At 47.2% G+C, this 25,378-nt stretch overlaps 1 protein-coding gene across 1 annotated transcript in view; it reads left to right on the top strand.

Moving 5' to 3' along the window:
* The window catches only part of pnpla7b (patatin-like phospholipase domain containing 7b), a 320,770-nt gene that overhangs the window by 202,652 nt on the left and 92,740 nt on the right, over nt 1-25,378 (top strand). The window contains exons 23-26 of the mRNA XM_085965146.1: nt 3,834-3,897; nt 6,314-6,482; nt 7,120-7,302; nt 16,172-16,290. Of these exons, the coding sequence (XP_085821272.1) occupies nt 3,834-3,897; nt 6,314-6,482; nt 7,120-7,302; nt 16,172-16,290 (535 nt within the window). The remainder of the gene's footprint in view (nt 1-3,833; nt 3,898-6,313; nt 6,483-7,119; nt 7,303-16,171; nt 16,291-25,378) is intronic.

Raw genomic sequence — 25,378 nt, 5'->3', positions numbered from 1 at the left:
AACCTCCTCTGCACCCTCTCCAAGGCCTAGACATCCTTCCTAAAGTTTGGTGCTCAGAATTGGTCACAATACTCCAGCTGAGGTCTAACCAGTGATTTATAAAGGATTAGCATGACTTCATAATTGTTTCCATTCTTTTTCTGACTCGGTCCCTAAAGTTTGCATCTACTGTCACTGGTTGTCTGGAGTCCAATTCTTGCCTATCCCTTCACCACATCATGCACCGGATGCTAGTGAAGAGGCCAGTTACCTGGTTTGCATCAAAGTCTCTGTTGAGCTGTAACTAGATTTTGGGGATGTGAGAATGGAGCAGGGTGATTCTTGTGTTTTGTTTTTCCTTTGTCTTTTTCTTGTGGGTGGGGGCAGGGGACGGGGGGGCTGGTCGAGTGTATGACTCAGGCTCACCTCAGCCCCTAAAGGCACAGCACTGCAGGAATTGCGAGCATGAATGTCCTCGCTGTTCTTTTCCCACTACCTTTCCCGCTGAGCTTTTATTTCAGTTCACGGTGGGCCACTCACGCCACACGTGCAGTGGCTTGCTTAGTGAAACAGTAGAGCACATTAATTTGTTCTTCAATTTTCCCTTTCCCTGTAGAAAAATGCTTCACCGCTGATTTGTGCTTCTACCCGCACCCCCCCCCCCCCTCCAAACTATCCAGCCGATTGCCACAGTTTTTATTTTGCGATTATTATTGGGTACAATAGGAATGGGGATGAGGGGATGTCCACAGATGTGGGAGCACTGCGCGGGTGACGCTGAGATTGACAGCACTGGGATGGGGTGCCTGGGTATGGAAACATTGGCAAGGAGCTCCTGCTGCTGGAGGTTTTCTCATGGATGGGTAGGCAGTGAGTGATAGGCACAGGTGCTTGGCATCGGGGCTGTGTGAGCAAACGACGAGTGGTAGGAGGACGCAGAGAAGGGAAGAAAGGTTTAGACGCTCGGGGTGAAAGGCCTTTTCTTAAAAAGGTTTCCCAAGCAGTGAGATGGGGAAACCTGTATTATTTAAAGCACAACTGATGCCACATGCCATTGCTCACATTGAGTGAGATGTTATGCAGGAACAAGGGTGCTGTGCCAAGCACCAGTGTAAGTTCTGGGAGCTGGAGTACTGGGAAGCTGGTTATGGGGTGCTTGAGCACTGGAGTTAACCTACTAGAAACATAGAAGATAGGAGCAGGAGTAGGCCATTCAGTGAGATCATGGCTGATCAACTGATGCATGCTGGGAAATTCTGCCAATAGCACATGCCCTGAATGCACAGATGTAAGTGGTAATTACATGAAACTGTTCTGTGGGAGAAACAACACAGATAACAGGTTTCCCCAGGTCACTGCTGGTGAAACTTTTAAGTAATTCACCCCTCCATCACTGCTGCCACTAACAGCTGCTCTGACGTGACTGGACGGATGTAGTTCGGAGGGGGAGAATAGCGTTGGCTTCATTAACGGTGGGGAGACAATCCCTAATCCATTTTTTCCCCCAGTAGTGAGTGGGGAAACCTGCCTTATTTAAAAGAACTGCTGCTGAGATTTTATTAATAGATAAATACTGGTTGTTGGGGAAACTCTGAAGAAATCAGCCCTGCAACAGCTGGGATTGCAGCTTTCAGCACTCGGGGAGGCACCTCTGGAGTTGCAATGGCTGGGGCTTGAGGTCAGATTCGGTCTTGACACAGGGGTGGGGGGGGAGGAGTTGTTCAGGCAGCATAGGAAAGGAGCTGAGAGCAGGCTGGAACTTGCAGCCCCAAGTTGGCTGCCTGACTGGCTCCACTGACTCAGAGAGGAATTTGTTGAATTGGCTGTGGACAGCACTGTCCCAACACCTCATATTACAGACACAGCTAAGTGAATGACAGCCCCACCTACCTTGGAGATCAACCTCAAAAGGCTCAGTAAATAAAATGAACAGGTAAGTTTAATTGTGACACAAAAGTTTGACAGACAGGTGTTACAAATAGGTATGGCCGGAAAATGTTACCTCTAATACATTGGTTATAAAACGTTTATGGCTGTCCCGTGGACACGATCAGACATTCTTTAACTGCAAGTTCTTCCTTAATGGGCACTAAGCGCATATGCAAGACTTTTAATATATTACGAGTGGATTTCTCATGATATTGCATGTGCTGAATTGGAGGATATGTTCTCTCTCTTACCTATCTTCATGTTGCTGCTTCTTTCTCTCTCTTTCCTTCTCTGCCTCTTCTCTTCTGGTTCTCACTATGCCCTCTTCAGCATCTCTCTCTCTGTTTTCTTTCTCTCTCCTGGTGGTTGGTAGTGGGTGGCTTGGTTTGAAGAGGAAGGGAACCTGCAATGATTTGGCTGTGGTGCTGGGATCGAGAGCAAAGTTGTGTAGTTTCCACGGAGCAAGGGTGAAACTGCCCAGGATTGATGCAGTGGGTTAATCTTCCTTTGCCAAGTATTAGGTGACCACTTGCTTTACACCCTGTTTTGAGTGTCCAGCTTGACCACACGTGCAGCAGCAATCTAAGCTGGATTCTTTCCTCTCCACAGCTGCTCCTTTCCCTCTTTCCGTCTTGTACAACAACTTGCATTTATATAGCAGCTTTAACGTACTAAAACGTCCCAAGGCACTTCACAGGAGCAATAATCAAACAAAATTTGACACCCAGCCACATGAGATATTGGGTCAGGTGAGCAAAAGCTTTGGTCAAAGAGGTAGGTTTTAAGGAGCGTCATAAAGGAGAGAGAGGTAGAGAGGCTTAGGGAGGGAATTCCAGAGCTTAGGGCCCAGGCAGCTGAAAGCACGGCCACCAATGGTGGAGCAAAGAAAATTGGGGATGTGCAAGAGGCCAGAATTGGAGGAGTGCATAGATCTCGGAGGATTGTAGGGCTGGAAGAGTTTACAGAGTTGGGGAGGGGCGAGGCCATGGAGGGATTTGAAAATGCGTACAGGTCATTGTTTTGCTGCACACTGTCTTTCAGTATTGCTTTCATGTCCAGTAGGCATAAAATAGCACCACCTTAGGATATTTTATATCCTTCTCCCTTCACAAAGCATCTGTGATGAGGGGTACAGTCCTGGAGGTGTGTGGGTTGAGTCACTGGCTGTCTGCCGGTGGTGAATGTGTTGCACTTGCTGTTTGTAAACCAATGTTCAAACTTGGAATTGGTGCTCAGAGCCTCCAAATTCAATTTGTTCCATTGTCCCTCAGAAATGAACATGCTCCCAAAGACTGCCTTATAGAGCGACAATACTCTATATACCACATGGTGCTTGTTTCAATGGAATACGATGGGTTTACCTGAGCTGCAATTTTGAGACTGTCATTTTGTAATGCGTTTTTAAAAATTAATTATTGGGATATGGGTATCACTCGCAAGGTCTGCATTTATTGCCCATCCCTACATGCCCTGCAAAAGGTGGTGGTGAGCCGCCTTCCTGAACCGCTGCAGTCGTGTGGTGAAGGGGCTCCACAGTGCTGTTAGGTAGGGAGTTCCAGGATTTCAACCCAGTGACGATGAAGGATCGGCGATTGGAATGAGTAGGGCAAGTAATTTGGATTGGCACACCGCAATATCAGCATCGAATGCCCTGAATTTCTACATACTGCCCGAGTACCACAACATTGCATAAAGCGCCCCAGAGGCAGTGAGAGTGCTGGTTTCGGACTAATGAGTCAATTCGCCATATCCAGTCATGGCTATTTGAACTTTTTCATTTGTTCTTTTTAATTACGCACAAACCAATTGCAGTGTAAGCTCTCATAGCAGAATCTGAAAGTCATTTTTACCTTGTGAATCCCCTACAGGAATATTCGGTGCACCATATATTGAACTAAAAAAAAAAATCAACTGTTTCTTTTCAGGTCCTACCTTGCTGTTGAACAGTGATGTCATCAAACAGCGCCTTGGATCTACTGCTTTAGACAGGTAAAGTCACATCCTGCCTTACTTAACCTCTTACCTCTTTCAAGTGAGCTTGTTCTAGCTGGTTGTACTCTGTCTTTGTCTTTGGTTTGGTTATTCTGATTCCACAAGGAATTGTTGGGTGTGGACAGGTTATATACACAATGCCTTTACACTGACCACCAATAACAAGAGACACCTGGGATACCGGTAAACACACAGATAAAGGCCATGGAGCATTTAGGATAGTGCAACCATCTGGAAGTTGGATGGTAATGGGCTGGACAGGAGAATTCCAAATTCAGGGACATTGTAGTTTCAACAACAACAACTTGTATTTATATAGCGCCTTTAACGTAGTAAAACGTCCCAAGGCCCTTCACAGGAGTGTTAAAAGACAAAAAATTTGACACCGAGCCACATAAGGAGAAATTAGGGCAGGTGACCAAAAGCTTGGTCAAAGAGGTAGGTTTGGAGGAAAGAGATAGCGGGGCAGAGAGGTTTAGGCAGGGAATTCCAGAGCTTAGGGCCTAGGCCACAGAAGGCATGGCCACCAATGGTTGAGTGACGATATTGATTTAGAGTAGCTGTATGTAGAATCATACAGCACAGAAGGAGGCCATTCGGCCCATCATGTCTTTTGCTGGCTCTTTGAAAGAGCCATCCAATTAGTTCTAACCCCCTGCTCTTTTCCCACAGCCCTGCAAATTTCTCCTTTTCAAGCATGTATCCAGTTCCCTTTTGAATCTGCTTCCGCCATCTTTTCAGGTAGTCCATTCCAGATTATTATAACTCGCTGCATAAAAATAAATCTCATTTCCCCCCTGGATTTTTTGCCAATTATCTTCACTCTGTGAGAGGAGATTTGATAGAAGTGTTCAAAATCATGAGGGGGTCTAGACAGAGTAGATAGAGAGAAACTGCTCCCATTGGCAGAAGGGTCGAGAACCAGAGGACACAGATTCAAGGTGATTGGCAAAAGAACCAAAGGCGATATAAGAAAAAACTTTTTTACACAGCGAGTGGTTAGGATCTGGAATGCACTGCCTGAGAGGGTGGTGGAGGCAGACTTGATCACGGCTTTCAAAAGGGAGATGGATAAGCACCTGAAGGAGAGAAAAATAGCAGGGCAATGGGGAAAGGGCGGGGGAGTGGGACTAGCTGAGAGTCGGGACGGGCTGAATGGCCTCCTTCCGTGCTGTAGCCATTCTATGATTCTGTGGCCTCTGGTTATATCATTCTTTTAAAGGTGGAATTGCGCATGGGAATGAAGATAACCTTATGGGTTTAGCTGATGCTGTAACTATGTATCTGAAAAAGCCAAAATTTACAAATGTTGCAAATCTGAAACAGAAACAGAAAATAGTCCATCAGCATTGTTGGAGAGAGGAGACAGGTTGATGGTTTGAGTCCGGTTCTTTTTCAGAACTGAAAAGTGACAGATCAGCAAGTATTTTAATGAAACCCGACAATAAAGGCAGAGGAAAAACGAGCAGATACTCCAGGCAGAAAAAAAGAAAGTTAGTTGGTGAATGATCTGTGGCCTTTTCTTCCTGATGCCCCTGTGAAGTGCCTTAGGATGTTTTTCTGTGTTAAAGGTCCTCTGCAAATGCAAGTTCTTGTTGTGGTAACCCGCTTAAACAAAAAGCAGGAGATTGTTTGGTCTTTTCAGTGTCGGTGAGACTGCACTGCCAGGCAAAAAATTAATCCAGCAATAGAGAGAAGCGGTGAGCTGCCTACAGTCGTGAGAGACTTGCCCAAGGAATAGGCAGGAACATTGGGGAAACTGAAGCAGAAAGCCTGCGCATCAGATCTGAAATTAAAACACAAAATGTTGGCAAAGTACAGTAGGCCTGCCAGTCCTAAAAAGAAAAAAAGTAGGGCAGCACTAAAGCCACAGAACCCCCACCACCACTTTCTTGATGTAGGGTCTCTGTCCTAAGCATTATCTCGATGCCCCTCTTTTTCCCCCCGCCCCCCCCGCCGAGATAGGAATTGCTTGATGAAAAAAGACCGAGGTCCGTCTAGTTCGCCTTCTACCGCCCTGGGAGTCGCATGATACAATGATGATGGAGTCGCTGACTACTCATTGTAATCAATCTCTCTCAATTAGTCTGCAACAGACCCAGACACTACACGAAGGAAGCCGCAGTGGTGGAGAGCTTTGATGATCTTCTACATCTAATAGTATCCTGATTTTCTTTTAAGCAGACTGCAAGTGATGCATTGGCTAACTCCCTCTGTGCTTGGATTATCTGTTTGTTTTTTTCCCTCCCCCCTCCTTTTCTGATTCTATTAAAACATTTTCTCTTTTTAGGTTCTGAAGAAGGGTTCTGCCCAAACTGTTGACTTGTCTATCCTCTCCACAGATGCTGACTGGTGGGTTGCGGCTTCCCAGCGTTTTGTTTCTGAACTAGCTCTTGCCTTTCTGTCTCTGTAGTATCCACGAGTACCGACTGTCGAGCTGGCTGGCGCAGCAAGAAGATATCCATCGAATTGTGCTGTACCAGTCCGACAGCAGCATGACTCCCTGGACCCAGCGCTGTATCAGGCAGGCTGATTGCATCCTTATTGTCGGGCTGGGAGAGCAGGAGCCAACAGTCGGAGAGGTGGGTCAAAAGTTCAACTGTGCGTCTTTTGAAGGCAATGCAATCACGTACCTGCCCACCTTTCATTGTGTAGATCTATATCTCTATCAATAGACTGAATTTTTGTCTTTGGGCACAAAGAAACACGAGATGGGGAGAGGGTGAATTACTTTTTTTAAAGTTATTATTCTTCGATAAAACATCCTGTCTTATCACTGCTCTGACTGAAGAGGTTTTGTGTACCATCGTCACACAGCTCCTTTGCTGTCTGCTGACTGTTTCAGAACCATTTCTATAGTAGAGTTTCACACACACACACACACACACACTTTATTTCAAGAGTCCCATTGTATTTTTCTGGCTGTGAAAACTTTGAGTATGACTTACTTCTCTGGCCTCTTGCCTGGGAGGTCAAGCATGTTTTGCCACACCAGGAAGGGAATGAAAGTCGGATACCAGGCATTCCGGCTTTCCACTTTTATCTGCTTGCCGACTGGATTGAGTAGTGATATATACTGTGAAGTGGAAATGCTCCACCTGTAAAACGTGGTATTGTGACCAGCAGTGGGAGACACGGTGTAGTTGCGCACACCATGGAGCGGTTCGGTGTAAGGCACGACCCGTCACGTCTGTAATCTGCATATCGCTTTGTTTTCAGCTGGAGCGCATGTTGGAGAACACAGCCGTGCGAGCCCTCAAACAACTCATCCTTCTGCACAAGGAGGACGGGCCGACACCAGCACGCACCGTCGAGTGGCTCAACATGAGGAGCTGGTGCTCTGGTCATCTTCACCTCTGCTGCCCTCGCCGAGTCTTCTCTCGCAAGAGGCTGCCTAAACTGGTAGGGGAACGAGGAAATGTATCTGGATATGGTTTGATCCCATGTTTTATTTTAAAGGAATCGCAGACGTGCCATTTGTAGGGCCACACTAGGGAGAGGGGGAAGTAACGTCCCTTCTGTAATGGGACACCCAAAAATTCACACAGTACCCCAGCTGTGGCCTAACCATTGCCTTGTGCCAATTTATCATAACCTCTTCTCTCTTGTATTCTATGTCCTGATTTGTAAAATCTGAACTACTATTGGTACTTTTTATGGTTTTATCTACCGGTACTTTCACTTTCAGGTCATTACACATGGGAACCCCTAATTCTGTCTGTTCCACCCCCACACCCTTCAGTGTCTTTCCATTGAGTGCATCTCTTATTCCTTATTTTACAATGCAATGCAAACTAGGTAAAGGCCAGCGAGTAACTCAGCGACGTGGTGCATTACTTCACACTTCTTTGCAGTAAATCGCATCTGCTCCCTTTCTACCCATTCTGCTAACCTATCCATGTCTTTCTGAAATCTTTTACAGTCCCCCTTGCTCCTCGGCAAGTTTCAGTATTGTGTGTTCCATAGAAACATAGAAGATAGGAGCAGGAGTAGGCCATTCGGCCCCTCGAGCCTGCTCCGCCATTCAATGAGATCATGGCTGATCATCCAAATTCAGTACCCTGTCCCTGCTTTCTCCCCGTATCCCTTGATCCCTTTAGCCTTAAGAAATATATCCAACTCCTTGAATATATTTAATGAACTGGCCTCCACTGCCCTCTGTGGCAGAGAATTCCACAGGTTCACCACCCTCTGGGTGAAGAAATTCCTCCTCATCTCTGTCCTAAATGGCTTACCCCTTATCCTTAGACTATGACCCCTGGTTCCGGACTCCCCGGCCATCGGGAACATCCTTCCTGCATCTAGTCTGTCCAGGCCTGACAGAATTTTATAGGTTTTGATGAGATCCCCTCTCAATCTTCTAAACTCCAGTGAGTATAAGCCCAATCGACACAATCTCTCCTCATACGTCATTCCTGCCATCCCAGGTATCAGCCTGGTGAATCTTCGCTGCACTCCTTCCATGGCAAGAACATCCTTCCTCAGGTAAGGCGACCAAAACTGCACACAATACTCAAGGTGTGGTCTCACCAAGGCCCTGTACAACTGTAGCAAGACATCCTTGTTCCTGTACTTGAATCCTCTCGCTACGAAGGCCAACATACCATTTGCCTTCTTAACCGCCTGCTGCAGCTGCATGCTTACCTTCAGCGACTGGTGCACAAGAACACCCAGGTCTCTTTGCACTTCCCCTTCTCCCAATCTATTGCCATTCAAATAATAATCTGCCTTCCTGTTTTTGCCACCAAAGTGGATAACCTCACATTTATCCACATTATAGTGCATTTGCCATGTTTCTGCCCAATCACCCAACCTGTCCAAATCGTACTGGAGTTTCACGACATCCTCCTCACAGCATACCCTCCCACCCAGCTTTGTGTCATCTGCAAATTTGGAGATACTACATCCAATTCCCTCGTCCAGATCATTAATATATATTGCGAACAGCAGGGGTCCTAGGACCGATCCTTGCGGTACCCCACTAGTCACTGCCTGCCACTCGGAAAACGACCCGTTTATTCCAACTCTTTGCTTTCTATCTGCCAACCAGTTCTCTATCCAAGTCAATACCTTGCCCCCAATCCCATGTGCCTTAATTTTGCACGCTAATCTCTTATGCGGGACCTTATCGAAAGCCTTCTGAAAGTCCAAATACACCACATCTACTGGTTCTCCCTTATCTATTTTACCAGTTACATCCTCAAAAAATTCCAGTAGATTAGTCAAGCATGATTTACCTTTTGTAAATCCATGTTGACTTTGTCCGATCCTGTCACTGTTTTCCAAGTGCTCTGCTATTACATCTTTTATAATGGACTCTAGCATTTTCCCCACTACCGATGTCAGGCTTACCGGTCTATTATTCCCCGCTTTTTCTCTACCACTTTTTTTGAATAGTGGGGTAACATTAGCTACCCTCCAATCCATGGAAACTGTTCCAGAGTCTATCGAGTTCTGGAAGATGACCAGCAATGCATCTACTATCTCCAGGGCCACTTCCTTAAGTACCCTAGGATGTAGATTATCAGGCCCTGGGGATTTATCGGCCTTCAATGACCAAATCCACATCATCTATTTATAACGAGAGAGTGGAAAAAAAAAAGTGCACCCCACTCCGACTCCTGTGATCTACCACTTCCAACCCTTTTCCAATCCAGTCAACACCCATTAACTGTAATCCTTTATTATCCTGTCAATGAATTTCCTTCTGAAAATCCACATTTGCTACAGCTATTTATTGCATTCCCTTTATCCCCCCCAAACAGGGGGAGCAAAATCTGGGTCGTTATCCAGGGCATTGAATGTAAAAGCTCCATAATATTTGTGTTAAATTAATAGTTTATAACTGCTTTGTAAGGCCAGAGGTATAGTCAGGTGTAATTGTGATGCAGTGACAGAGGGTGTTGGATGGCTCTGATTTGGAATTCACTGTGCTGGATATTATTATTGAGTGATGTAGTTTATGCATCACTGCAGTCTAAATACCTTTCTCACTCAGGGTCGTGCATTGTTCAGCTGTGGGAGCTGTGCACATTACCCATTTGACAGTGTGCGTGTACAGGAGTCTGACGCAGAGGTGGGCATGAGCCAAGGCAGCCCTCAGTTATTTGCTGGCCTTTACCTACTTTGCATTGTTTAAATTTGAGAATTGACACCCGCTATAATTGTTTTTTGCTCAAGTTCATAAGCCACATACAGATGAGAAGGCCATTCCATCCACGAAGACACTGCCTCCAGCACAGTATCCAGCTGGTCTTTAAACCATTCCAGAGTTTCTGCCTCCATTACCCTACCTGAAGGTCCATTCCATGTACTGATCACTTTCTGTGAGGAACTCCTGTCCCTATCAGTTCTAAATTTGGCTCTTGCTGGTACCCCCTTAACAAAGTGTCAGGGTTTAATGCAGGGTAGTTGTTCTGGGTTTACCTTTTCTATACGGCTTACTGTCTCATATACCTGTTGGAGGGTTTTCTTTATTCAACCTCGGGATATGGAAGTTGCTAACACGGCCGGCATTTATTGCTCATCCCTAGTTGCCCTCGAGAAGGTGGTGGTGAGCCGCTTTCTTGAACCGCTGCAGTCCGTGTGGTGAAGGTGCTCCCACAGTGCTGTTGGATAGGGAGTTCCAGGATTTTGACCCAGCGACAATAAAGGAACGGCGATATAGAATCATATATCGCACAGAAGGAGGCTATTCGGTCCATTATGCCTGTGCCGGATGTTTGGTAGAGCTATCCAATTAATCCCACTCCCCTGCTCTTTCCCCACAGTCCTGTAAATTTCTTCCCATCAAGTACTTACCTAATTCTCTTTTGAAAGTTACTACTGAATCTGCTTCCACCACCCTTTCAGGCAGTGCATTCCAGATCATAACTCGCTGTGTAAAAAAAAAAAAAAAAAAAGTTTTCTCATGTTGCTTCTGGTTTTTTTGCCGATCACCTTAAATCTGTGTCCTGGTTACTGACCTTTCTGCCACTCACAGTCTCTCCTTATTTACTTTATCAAAACCATTCGTGATTTTGAACACCTCTGTCAAATCTCCTCTTAACCTTTTCATCCCTGGCACTATTCTAGTAAATCTCCTCTGCACCCCCTCCAAGGTCTTGACATCCTTTCTAAAGTGTGGTGAACACAATACTCCAGCTGAGGCCTAACCAGTGTTTTATCAAGGTTTAACATAGCTTCCCTACTTTTATACTCTCATTTCTCTATTTATAAAGCTAAGGATCCCATATGGTTTTTTAAAAGCCTTCTCAACTTGCCCTGCCACCTACAAAGATTTGTGTACAGACACCCCCAGGTCAATGCTCCTGCACCCCCTTTCAAATTGTACCATTTAGTTCATATTGCCTCACCTCATTCGTCTTACCAAAAAGAAGTCTGTTACTATCCTCATTGTTTACTACATTTCCGAGCTTCGTATCACCTGCAAACTTTGAAATATGTCCAAGTCAGGATGATATGTGACTTGGAGGGGAACATGGAGGTGATGGTGTTCCCATGCACCCACTGCCGTTGTCCTTCTGCCTGGTGGAGGTTGTGGATTTGGGAGGTGCTGTCAAAAATGCCGTGGCGAGTTTCTGCAGTGTATCCTGTGGATAGCTCACTGCAGCCATGGTGCGCCGGTGGTGGAGGGTGTGGATGTTACTGCTTATTTGCCAATTTTCAAGGCTCTAATAATCTAAATCTCTTCTCATAACTTTAATGCTGGGTATCAATCTTGTGGCTTTTTTCTGCACCACCTCAAGTCTTTGAATGCTTTCCTTGCATCTCCATGACCAGAAGTAAATGAGGCCATGGAATGAGTGGAAGATAATTAAAAGATTTTAAACTAAGTGCGTTAAGGGAAGGGAAGCAAATGTAAGTTTGATGGGACAATGTGATGGGCGAGTGAGACTCTGTGCAGGACAGGATAGGATTTCAGTACAGGAGTAAAGAAGTCTTACTCCAATTATATAGGGCCTTGGTGAGACCACACCTGGAGTACTGTGTACAATTTTGGTCTCCTTACCTAAGGAAGGATGTACTTGCCATAGAGCGACTGCAACGAAGGTTCACGAGATTGATTCCTAGGATGGCGGGACTGTCGTATGAGAAGAGATTGAGTAAACTAGGCCTGTATTCTCTTGAATTCAGAAGAATGAGAGGGGATCTCATTGAAGCATACAAAATTATTACAGGGCTTGATAGGGTGGATGCTGGGAGAATGTTTCCCTTGGCTGGGGAGTCTAGAACCAGGGGCCATTGCCTCAGGATAAAGGGTAGGCCATTCAGGACTGAGATGAGAAGAAATTTCTTCACACAGAGGGTGGTGAATCTTTGGAATTCTCTACCCCAGAGGGCTGTGGAGGCTCAGTCATTGGGTATATTCAAAACAGAAGTCGATAGATTTCTGACTAGTAAGGGCATCAAGGGATATGGCGATAGGGCCGGTGAATGGAGTTGAGACAGAAGATCAGCCATGATCTCATTGAATGGCGGAGCAGGCTTGAAGGACCGAATAGCCAACCGCTGCTCTTATTTCTTATGTTCTTAGGATACCATATAACAGAGTTTTGGACAAGTGGTAGATCCTTAGAGAACGTTAGAGATGAAGGTGTGAGGGAAGGAAGGGAAGCCATTGTTAGATGCACTGGCTATGTTGAGATCGGTAGGGCAGCCCCAAGGAGCTGGTGACAGAGAAGAGGCATTGGAGGAGGATTGCAAAGACCACTATGCCAAATTCTGCAGAGAGGCCGAGAGGATTAATGCACCACAGCCACAAAGGATGTGTTGTGAGAAGAGTGGAAGGCAGACTGGAGGGATACCAAGAGGGTGTTTTTGGAGAAGCAAGCACAGAGCTGGGAAGCAATGGTACACTCAAGGACATTAGAGAGAAAAGGAAGGCTGGAGCTGGCATTGATTGCTGCTCCAGACTGATTGAATGCATTGAGTACTAGGTCTAATAATATGCTTAGATTTCTTTCAACTTCACCCTTAGTTACTCAACGGCAGAAGAGGACAACCAGTACACCCAGCCACTTAATAAGGCAGATCTTTAATGAAAAGTGAAAGACCTTTATCTTTTTGTTTTGCAAATATTGTGACAAAAGTACAGAAATGGTGTCAAAATACATCACTGCCTTATCGACGCGTCTCATCGCTTGCATGTGATAGGTAGTTCCTCCTGACAGGGATCCTTATTAAAGGGGAAGGTAAATATTTAAAATACATCCCCTTTTTGTAGAAAAATGGTAAACTCACCTTAAATTTATTTGATTTATGTGTTTCTCTTAAGAAAATAAAAGTAAATTGTCCCACAGGCATGGAGACTCTTGAATAAGGTCTGCTCCCTGCTCAGTCGCTCTGCATAGTCCATTATGGAGAGTATTCCTGAGTGGCTGCATTGTAAGCAGCGTGGGGTGGGCAGGGAAGGAGTGTAAGTCCAGACTGGCCAGAGAGCCACTCCATAGCTGACCGAGCCCCAGAAACCATGGTACAAGCTGGGACATTTGTATTCCCAATGCTGGTAAGGCATTGATGCATTTTTATCCAATCTGTGTATTGCATTTAACTCTTTGGCAAATAGAGAAATAAAGGCATGGCACTTTTCATTAAAGCTGTTGCATGTTTTAAATAAAAATCAAATTAAATTGAAGTTTAGAATGTTTCCGCTATAAAACATGCGGAGGGTCTGCACTCTTCATAGGCAAATTGTATTTTCTACTTTTTTCCCCAATGAAAGTATTTCCCTAGATGTTCCTTCCCATTCACATAATACAGTGAACATGCAAAGATGTTTGCCATAGAACTCTGTTATAGCAACACAGCTGTGACTGGTCCTCCGATCACAGGGTGTAACCAGTCTCAACCTTTCCTGCACAACTGGAGCAAGCTGAGAGGACTGATACCAACTGTGTGTGAGGGAGTCTTTGCTATACGGAGTTCCAGTGAGGGTTATATGGTATCCTGTCCTGCACGTGAGGGTTACGGCATTATTCATCGTCTGTGCTGCATTAACCGTACAGAGTTCCTGTACAGTGAATAGAATGAGGGTTACTGCGTTAGTCATGGTGTGTGCTATATTAACAACAACAGCAACAACAACTTTTCTTTATATAGTGAAACATCCCAAGGCGCTGAACAGGAGTGTTATAAGACACAAATTTTGACACTGAGCCACATAAGGATAAATTAGGGCAGGTGACCAAAAGCTTGGTCAAAGAGGTAGGTTTTAAGGAGCGTCTTAAAGGAGGAAAGAGAGGCGGAGAGATTTAGGCAGGGAATTCCAGAGCTTAGGGCCTTGGCAACAGAAGGCATGGCCACCAATGGTTGAGTGATTACAATCAGGGATCCTCAAGAGGGTAGAATTAGAGGAGTGCAGATATCTGGTGGGGGGGGCGGTGGTGGTGGTGGTGTTACAGAGATAGGATGGGGCGAGGCCATGGTGGGATTTGAAAACAAGGATGAGAATTTTGAAATTGAGGCGCTAACTGTGCAGAGTTCCTGTACAGTGAATAGGATGAGGGACACTGCGTTAGTCATGGTGTGTGCTGCGCTAGCTGTACAGGCTCTAGCATAAGGGTTACTGAAGGTTTGAACATGTTGCTGAATGTCAAACCCTAGATATTTTAAGCTGATGTGTGCTGAGTACAGTTCTGTTCCGTTGGTGCCACGGAGAGAAACAGCTGGTACCATCTCGGAGCAGCTCCACGTTTCGACAATTGTGCTCACTGTAAAATTATCTCGTAATATTCCAATTTATAGCCAAGCAGGCACTATTGGCATGAAATTTAATTTGACACATTGCCTAATTTCCAAGAAAAATTAAATTAAATTCCCACCAACAAAAGTGATCTAAGCAGAAATAATTAGTTAAGCTTGCCAACTGTAAATAGCTTGAGTCCCAATTTATAAATTGGAACTAATGCACAGCAGCGGAGAGAGCAGTGACCCAGCCAGTATGAGGGGGGCAGTGTGTGAACAAATGAGTCATGTACTCTAACCTTGATCACCTTTGGGGGCCTCTAGCCTGTATCAAGTAAAATGAGTTTCCAAGTGGTTTAAAATTACATTTTAACTTAAGTTAGACTTGCAGCTTTGAAAACACATCAGCTGCAGCAGAATAAAAATGACACCGATTCAAGCAGCACTAATCCTTAGAACACTAGTTATTGCTGGGCAATTAATGATGAAGTTGACTCTCAAGGACAGATTATGCAGATCAGGGAACCGGTGAAGCAAGAATTGAGAACTGTAGCTCTACAATGGCCACGTCTTTGATGCAGATGCGCAGGTTCTTCTGACGCAATCTGCATATACTTCCATTCTTTCCCAGGGCATGCTGTCTTGATCTGGTGGTTATGGATGAAAAAACACTTGAGCACTGCAGTGTTCCAAACTCTGCTCAACATTGGGGCGAGGGTGAATTTCCTCAGGGCCGTAAGTTTAGCAGAAACCCTGTAAAACGGCGTTTCTGCCAAACCTGTGGCAGTGGCGCCCCCGAGGAAATTCATCCCCATATTCGTAGAATTCCCCATTTCCATTGCTTACCTTGATGGTTAATTTGCACAGGGGCTGATTGAGTGGGGGAGAATCTGACTGGGTGTGCCCATTCCTTGCTCTTTGATTGGCGTTCAGTCACCACGTTACAAGGCTCCTTTTTTTAAAAAAAACTTTGCGCATATTGGAGCTTGTTCAGACTTGGGATCTTTCTGCTGCTGCCTCTGGTCCAGAGCTGGGGTGTGGTTGAGAACAAGGCCCTAATGTATTGTGGGATGACCAAGGAGGCCGCTATATCGAGCCGTAGTCTTAAAGGGAGATCGCCCTAAGTGGTTTCCCCTTATTTTGGCACAATGTTCGTTGGTATGTGGAGGCGGAACTGCATTCAAAGAACAAGATCATCGTCACAATGAGTAATCTAAACTGTACACACAAGCCTATCATCCCTCTAAAGCCTGGTGTGTTAGAGGAAGAGCATTCCTCCCAGCATTATTTCTCCACCTATCAGCTGACTCACTTCACAATGTTATAAGAACTGTCTCCCCTGTCACCTGGGACATAACAGCCGATGGAAGCTAGGGTGTCAAACTCGAGTGAAACCCGATGGAAAAGCTTCACAAGATGTAAGCTGTACGAAACTTGATAAATAAATTTGTGCTATGGAATTTCTTTGCAAGTTCATACAATACTACATGTAATTTTAATGGCCTACCTGACTCGGGCACTGAGAGCACTTGTACCGCCGTCAGTTGAACTGATACTTATACTTTTTGGTCTGGTGTTTTTTCAGCTCGAGATGTACCAAAGGGTTTCTCAGAAGCAGCCGGACCGTCACTCAGACTTCTCCCGCTTGGCCAGGATCCTTACCGGCAATTCCATTGCATTGGTCCTGGGAGGTGGCGGGGCGAGGTGAGTCCAAACACTTGATAGTGAAAGTAGACACACTTTTAAAACTTCCTGACTGAAACCGACCGCAAATATACCTCCAGAAACTGCTTTTCTCATTTTTATAACTATTTCCCAATTCTCCTCCTTCCATCACTTCTTTCTGCTTTGTTTCCCCTACTGGGTGACAGTTCCACAGGGCTGAAGATTAACCTTCTACAGTAGTTTAAATTCGTTTCTCTATAGTCCTGTTACTTACTTTCCCACCGGAGTTTTTCTCCTGAAGGCACTGGGGTGGAAATCCGCTTCAGCCCGTTTTCGGGCCTGAAATAGTCAGCTGCCGACCCGAGGTTCACCTGAATAAAAATGACACCGATTCACGGTTCCTGCACAAAACATGTAGAAATGCACCGGACTTGGGTAAAAACCTTTAGAAGATTGCAGTGACCTTCCAGGACCAACAGCAAGACTCTGTATTTTTTAAGTGATCCCTAGTCTATAAAAATTGGAGGACAAATGGGCCTTCTGCCTGAATACCAGTTTCACAAGGTGCCGGCACCTGCTGTCTCCCTGTATGTGAATAATGAGGAGTGATTCCTCTGTTTAAGTGTCGATGGGATGGGGTTGCTGTGTTGGGGAATTTATTTGCATGTGTGTAGATGTGAACACAGTTTGCAATAACTTCAGTAATTGCACAATATTTCAAGTTAAATCCATTACCTTGTCGCTACCTGGGTGTAGCTTTTCCCAAATGGTACGTTCTGTAATATTGTAATTTTAGTGGGTTTTTTCTCGTATAACAGGAGGCTATCTTCAGTCTGGACAAGAACCAGTCACCACTTCGTTATCGGTTTTTAGGTAGCATTTTTTAAAGCATAAGGTTAACTCAAGGGATCAAAGACTGGCTTTTGATTTAAAATGAGTCACTGAAAATGACACCAGTTGTCACCTGGAAGAGCTTTGAATAAACAAAACACTGTATCTGATCGAGAGGTCCTGTAGTAATCTGTCAGCAGGTGGAAGAGCCAGGATTGCACCGTGGATCGGGTGCTGCGTTGCATTTACAACACTGGATTGTCAGCTCCGATACCATGGCCACGATTTCGCCTACCTGGGTGGATCTGTGGCAGGCGATGTCACTGGCGGGTCCCGACCCCGCTGCTGGCTCCATCCCGGCCTCTGAAATGATTTTCCCCTGATTGGGCTTGTTAAGCCCGCCCAGCGCATTTGCCGGGTAATTGAAGGAAGCGGGTCTGATGACGTCGCTTGATGACACACCATCAGCCGGTTTCCTTAAAGGGACCATGGCCAACTTTCTTTTGACGTTTGTGCTGTCAGTGTTCTACAGCATTGAGGTGCTGCAGACACTGATGAGCATTGCACAGAGGTGCAGGGCTGCACCCAGGCTCTCCCTTGACTCCCTCCATATGCTTATGGTGGGAGTCAAAGCATGCAGGTAGGGTCTCTTCCCTCCCAATGGGCAGAAGAGACCTCCCCAGGAGTCCCAACGCAGCCTGGTTGCACATTGCACAGGAGGGCACAAGCAGGGATGTGTTCAGGAGGACCTGGGTGCAGTGCCACAAACGCTTCAATTATCTCATTAGATCAGGAAACGTTAGTACAAAGTCACACTCAACCTCATCCTGCTGTGCCTCTCATCACATCCCCATCGCTCTGCCTTCCCTACCCTACTCCTGCACATCCTCACTCACACCAACTTACCTTGCACCTCCACCCATCCCTCTCTATCTACATTATCGCTTCCCCATCTCACTAGCTACCCCTCACACTCACCCGCATCCTAGTGCAGTCATACCAACTAACAGCACACAAGGGTAGGCACTTGTGTGTTTTAGCCAATGTCCATGTGAAATTTCTGTTAATGTGCCGTCAAACATTGAAATATTTATTTTCAACATTTTGCGTTCTTGGATAGATTTGTGTGCACCTTTGGAAGTGGCTTAGTGAGTTACAGTGAATGGTGAGACAATGCTGATGTGTGAAAGGAATGGCTTGGACATTATAGGGATGCTTTATGGTGTTGGTGTGGGGTGGTGCCCACTTGGCGCATCATGTGGCAGCCAGGATGTGTAGCGTCAAGTGAAGTAAATCTGGCCATGGTGAGGCCATCTCTGGCTTCCTGGGCAAAAATGTGGTCGGGTGCTGATGCCCTCTGTCCTGTGCAGCATCAGGTGATTGTGGAGAAGGTTGGTGGTGGTGTTGGTGCTGCTGGTGTTGGGGCTGATCGTGGTCAGATTCTGAGGAGCAAGGTGAGAGAGTATAACCTGTACCCATGTTGATGGAATAGATGGCAGGTGAACTTGAGGTGACAGAAGCGATTTGTCAATGGTGAGAGAGGTTGTTCCAATGAGGTGACACTGGATAGAGTGTTTGCTCCAAACACTTGCAACCTGCATAATGCTCAACCTGTCTTCCAAATGCAGCAAGCAACAGCTTCTGAGCTTGGAAAGTGAACAGCTGTGAGATGGGAGCTTTCATAGCACATTACAAGCTGTCAAGTAATGAGATGATTCTATGGCCATTCAACTCCCACCCAGCTTAACAGACGTGATCCCCGAGCAGCGTGGACCCCGTTAGCGAGCTGGTAAATTCTAAAGGTGAACTCAAAATTGTTGTTAATCCTCTTAACAAAGTCATAATGACCTGAATTGCCTCCCCCACACTGCCTGTCGGGTCTGCTCAGCGCTGACAGACCCGACATTTGGTAAAGGCACGTGGCGGCGTGTTGACAGCGGGGTCCCGACCCGCTGTCCAAAAAAACCCATTTTTCCACCGATCCCGCCTGCTGACCCCCCGGATAAATCCCTCCCACGTTTCAGATCAAACCCAGGCGCAGGGTTGGAGGTCGTCTGTGTGATCGAGCTCCTGACTAAATATGTTGCACGTTGGCCCTGTTGCTTTGCTTGCAACTAGAATTTTTCTCCCCTTTTCCCTCCTGATGCCAATCTGCCTATTGTTGGGCTATGGCACCCTCCAGTATCTCACCCATGCGGCCTTTCTTCATATGTGAGCCAAGGCAGTGTGCGCCAGGAGGCTATTCAACCGTGGCAGCATAAGAACAAGCCCAACTTTGTCTTCACCCAATATTCACGTGCACCTTCCAACAAGGGTCACTGGGTAGTTATTCCAGAGCAGAAACCATTGTCCCGCCCCCACCCCCGCACGCTAATCTAGGCTCTGAGGCCCATTGTAGCACCACTATTGCGACGTACCTCAGCACAGACTGGGAATCAAACCTGGACCTCCTGGTCTGATTGACTCACGTACTAATTACACCAACTGAATCATCAGCAGAGCCATCCAGATACTTGTAGGAGTTCAAATTCAGCCAGCGTTGTTTAGAAAGTTTGTGTTTCTCTGAAGACAGTGGGTACGGACACCATCTTTTCGCCTCTTTGATTGAATTGAGCAGTACTCCCATCAACCCTGCAAAGTCCTCCTCACTAACATCTGGGGTTTTGTGCTAAAATTGGGAGAGCTGACCCACAGACTAGTCAAGCAACAGCCTGACATGGTCATACTCACAGAATCATACCTTTCAGCCAACATCCCAGACTCCTCCATCACCATTCCTGGGTATGTCCTGTCCCACCGGCAGGACAGACCCACCAGAGGTGGTGGCACAGTGGTATACGGGAGGGAAGGAGTGGCCCTGGGAGTCCTCAACATTGACTCCGGACCCCATGAATTCTCATGGCACCAGGTCAAACAAGGAATCCGCCTGCTGAGTACCGCCTGCTGAGTACCACCTACTTCCCTCCCTCAGCTGATGAATCAGTACTCCTCCATGTTGAACAACACTTGGAAGAAGCACCGAGGGTAGAAAGGGCACAGAATGTACTCTGGGTAGGGGACTTCAATGTCCATCATCAAGAGTGGCTTGGTAGCACCACTACTGACCGAGCTCTCCAAGTCCTGAAGGACATCGCTGCCAGTCTGGGTCTGCGACAGGTGGTGAGAGAACCAACACGAGGGAAAAACCTACTTGACCTCGTCCTCACCAATCTACCTGTCGCAGGTGCATCTGTCCATGATAGTATTAGTAGAAGTGACCACCGCACAGTCCTTGTCCTGTCTTCACACTGAGGACACCCTCCATCGTGTTGTGTGGCACTGCCACCGTGCGAAATGGGATAGATTCAGAGCTGATGTAGCAGTTCAAAACTGGGCATCCATGAGGTGCTGTGGGCCATCAGCAGCAGCAGAATTGTATTCCACCACAATCTGTAACCTCATGCACGGCATATCCCTCACTCTACCATTGCCATCAAGCCAGAGGCCCAACCCTGGTTCAATGAGGAGTGTAAAAGAGCATGCTAGGAGCAGCACCAGGTGTACCTAAAAATGAGGTGCCATCCTAGGGAAGCTACAACACAGGACTACATGCATGCTAAACAGCAGAAGCAGCATGCTATAGACAGGGCTAAGCGATCCCACAATCAACAGATCAGATCATAGATCTGCAGTCCTGCCACATGGTGGTGAAGACAAATCCGACCCGGCCAATTACCGCCCCATCAGTCTACTCTCAATTATCAGCAAAGTGATGGAAGGTGTCGTCAACAGTGCTATCAAGCGGCACTTACTCACCAATAACCTGCTCACTGATGCTTAGTTGGGTTCTGCCAGGACCACTCGGCTCCAGACCTCATTGCAGCCTTGGTCCAAACATGGATAAAAGAGCTGAATTCTAGAGGTGAGGTGAGAGTGACTGCCCTTGACATCAAGGCAGCATTTGACCAAGTGTGGCATCAAGGAGCCCTGGTAAAACTGAAATCAATGGGAATCGGGGAAAACTCTCCACTGGCTGGAGTCATACCTAGCACAAAGGAAAGTGGTTGTTGGAGACCAATCATCTCAGCCCCAGGACATCGCCGCAGGAGTTCCTCAGGGCAGTGTCCTAGGCCCAAACATCTTCAGCTGCTTCATTAATGACCACCATCATAAGGTCAGAAATGGGGATGTTTGCTGATGATTGCACAGTGTTCAGTTCCATTCACAACTCCTCAGATAACGAAGCAGTCCGTGCCCACATGCAGCAAGACTGAGACAACATTCAGGCTTGGGCTGATAAGTGGCAAGTTAAATTTGTACCACACAAGTGCCAGGCAATGACCATCTCCAACAAGAGAAAATTAACCACCTCCCCATGACATTCAATGGCATTACCATCATCGAATCCCCCACCATCAACATCCTGGGGGGTCACCATTGACTGCACCAACCACATAAATACTGTAGCTGCAAGATGGGTATTCTGCAGAGCGTGACTCTCCTCCTGACTGCCAACGCCTTCCCACCATCTACAAGGCATAAGTCAGGAGTGTGATGGAATACTCTCCACTTGCCTGATGCGTGCAGCTTCAACAACATTCGAAACTCAACGCCATCCAGGATAAAACAGCCTGCTGGATTGGCATCCCATCCACCACCTTAAACATTCACTCCCTCCAGCACTGGCACACCGTGGCTACAGATGCACTGCAGCAACTCGCCAAGGCTCCTTTGACAGCATGTCCAAGTCACACACTAATCCTGACTTGGAAGTATATCGCCGTTTCTTCATTGTCGCTGGGTCAAAATCCTGGAACTCCCTCCCTAACAGCACTGGGGGGGCACCTTCACCACACGGACTGCAGCGGTTCAAGAAGGCGGCTCCCCACCACCTTCGCTGGGGCAATTGGGGATGGGCAATAAATGCTGGCCTTGCCAGCGACGCCCACATCCCATGAATGAATTTTTTAAAATCCCCTGAGATAAGAGAGTTCTTGGAAATAGCAACAACTCGGCATTTTCATTTGCTGTGACTCATTTATTAGAAACGCTTAGAAGTGATCACATACCGTTCCAGGAACTTGGGTTTGCTCAGGAACGAGTGAGGATTGTTAATTCCCTGTTGTAGTTTTCTTGGTGGTTGTGATTTCGTCAGTATTTCCATGATGGGCGTACTGCCTGACGTAAGAAAACTACGAGGCACTTGGCCTGAATATTAAACAAGGCTTTAGTCAACTGTTTTTCAACAGGAGATCTAGTTGTGTCCTTCACTAGTTCCTGTTAAAGAATGTCCTGAGCAAGCTGGGCCCGTGCCCGAGTATTTATACTCTCCCTGGACAGCGCCACCAGCAGGCTGCCCAGTATTACTTCATAAGTCATTTCCACATGAATGACAAGATTCATGTCACTGCCATTTCTATCTTTATAGCTGCCTCACTAGAAAAGCCCTGAAGAATTACATCCTCCTAGTGCTGACTCAGCAAAGCCTATATTTAATTCTGCACATGATGCAGCCTGGCCACTGATGACCCATTCAACACCAAGCTTTAATACTGAGATTTTTTTTATAACTATAAATCTGTAACAAAGTGAGATATATGCAGGCAGTAGATGTGTCATTTTAGTATATTACGAGTAAAACTCCCGTGACGCTTCTCATAAGTCAGATGATGCATTGTCAGAGCCAGAGAACTTTGCAAATTGGAATGTCTTTGAGAGTTTCAGGCACCCGACATTTAAGATTGTATTGCATCTGTAACAAAGCCTACATATGTGGATGTCACAATGTGACCGGTATGTGTTGCATATGCATGCACTCCCTATAAGTGACCGTCCCATCACACCTAAGCAATACTCATCTATACTTAACCATACACTTACCTTTGACTAGGAGCTCCCAGCTTCCATCTCCAAGGTTGAAGGCTGCACCTGGTTGAGGCCTTCTGAAATTGGGCATCTCCCTGCCCCCTTTCCCACTGCTGCAGCTCTGTCTGACTCGACCCCTGAATTAATTCTTCACCCCTTCTTATCTCTCCCATCTACCTGCCTGAGTATCTGAACTTACCTCGCTGCCTGTTTATGCACTCCTCCCGAATCAAGAGCCCATTTCCCCCCAACCCCCCCCCCCCCCCCCCCCAAATCCCCACTGCCAACTTATCTCGGGGAAAACCCTTCTTGTTGCACCATCAGCAGCTCAATTTCTTCACCAGCGGATCCTTCCAGTCTGCAACAGGAGACATAGCTAACATCTTGCAGTTCGCCGCCCATCGCTGCATCCGGGAGGTCACAGAGGCTCGCTACAGTAGAAGGGACTACATTTCCTTCCCCATCACCAGAGAGAAGTAGGACGAGCATGCATGCGGCTTTTCCAGGATAGCGGGATTCCCCATGGTGCAGGGTGCCATTGACTGCACCCATGTGGCTTTGCGGGCACCGCATAACAATCCTGAGATCTTCCGTAACTGCAAAGGCTACCACTCACTTAATGTCCAGTTGGTGTGCGACCACAGACAGCTAATCCTTAATGTCAATGCCCGCTATCCTGGCAGCAGCCACGATGCCTTCATCCTGCGTCAGACTGGTGTGCCAGCAATCTTCCAGCCACCACATCAAGCTAGCGGCTGGCTGCTCAGAGACCAGGGCTATCCGCTCTCCACCTGGCTCATGACTCCCCTCCGCAACCCCAACACTCCTGCCCAGCACTCATATAATGAGAACCACGCTGCCACCAGGAACATCATTGAGTAGACCATCGGCCTCCTGAAGCAACGGTTCCGCTGCCTTGACCGCTCTGGAGGAGCCCTCCAGTACTCGCTGGAGCGGGTGTCCCATTTTGTGGTGGTCTGCTGCATGCTCCACAACTTGGCCATCATGAGGGCGCAGCCCTTACCACTAGGGATTGCGGGACCACCTCAGGAGGATGAGTAACATGAGCGAGGGAGGAGGCATCCACTCAATTGGCCTTCCGGAAGGGTGGTCCATGGCCGCCTCATCAGACTGCAGTTCGAATTAATTAAACCCCAGATCCCTGTTGCTCACCAGATCCCCATCATTCCATCTCTGTCGCAGGCCGTATCCCCATCAATCCATCCCTGTTGCAGGCTATATCTCAGCGCAAAGCTGAAATGAGACACACCACAAAAGAATCCAAACTGATTAAGAAATGTATCAAAAATCAGTGAACACATATTTACACGAAAAATATTAACTATTCACCCTTGTGCAATGCCTTAGTGCCTGTCGTTGCTGTGCCTTTGCCTACTCTAGTGCTGCTACGAAGTGTTGGCCCAGAGGCTGCAGCAGGGCTGGTGGAAGTCTGCTGAGTGTCCGTGCGGGAGACTTCAGATGGCCTTGCAGGACACACTCGACCAGCTCTGGGCCTGGAAGGCCCGGCTGTACACTGCACCACTTCAGCATAGGTGGCAGCAGTCTGGGCTGGCTGGATGACGGGCAGCGACGAGGGCAATAGCAGAGTGGCAGTGGTGGGAGCAGGAATGCTGTCATCCTGAGAGGACAGCAGGTTCCTGCTCCACTGACCCACTGCCACTCCCTCGGGGCAGCACCTCAGCATCCCTACCAATCTGTTGCAGCACAGATTGCTGGCCTGCTGTGACACCGTGGAAGCCCCGGTCGACGGTGGTAGACCCAGCCACGATGGCAGCAGGCAGAGCTTGCGTGGCATCAAGCTGAGACTGCATTACAGCACTAAGATGTTGCGTTGCTTCCAGCTGTGCTGCAATGGAAGCTGCCAGATCGCCCATCACGTGTGGCATCAGGTCTGGGTCGCCACGGTCTCTCTGGGAGTCTACCATCCTTTGCAGACTGGAAATGATGGGCTCCATGGTGTGCGCAGAGCCTTGTGAAATGTTGGAGGTGGACTCTTCCACGCTCCTTATCATTGTCGAGAGGCTCTCGGGCACCCTTGCCATCTATCATCTCCGTGTGCATGTCCATCACCCTTCTTCTAAAAGCCTCCCCATCGAGGTCCTCATCCGAGTCCTGTACAGCAGAACTCGCCCTCCAGGGAGCTGGCCCCCAAGCTACACTTTCTCCCTGGCCTTGCTGCAGCCCACTCGTTCTCGGTGCCTCACCCCGTGCAGATCCCGCTACTATACTAGCCTCTAAAGAATGCGTAGTGCCAGTATCTGAGCTGGTGCCTGGGGGTGAGAGATGCAGTGTGTTCTTCCTCCTCCACTTCTCTTGCCTCGCTCTCTATGGTGCCCTCAGGGACAGGCTGCTCTGGCGCTTGCTCATTATCTGAAAGCATAAAGGCACAAGAGTCGGGTTAAGCTGAGGGGAGGGGGGGGAGGAAGGGAGA

Source organism: Somniosus microcephalus, chromosome 23, assembly GCF_052327205.1.
Source record: "Somniosus microcephalus isolate GS21.2 chromosome 23, FLI_Smic_1.0, whole genome shotgun sequence".
Lineage (NCBI taxonomy): Eukaryota > Metazoa > Chordata > Chondrichthyes > Squaliformes > Somniosidae > Somniosus > Somniosus microcephalus.
Note: the sequence above shows the minus strand (reverse complement) of the source record. Positions and strands in the feature narration are given on the sequence as shown.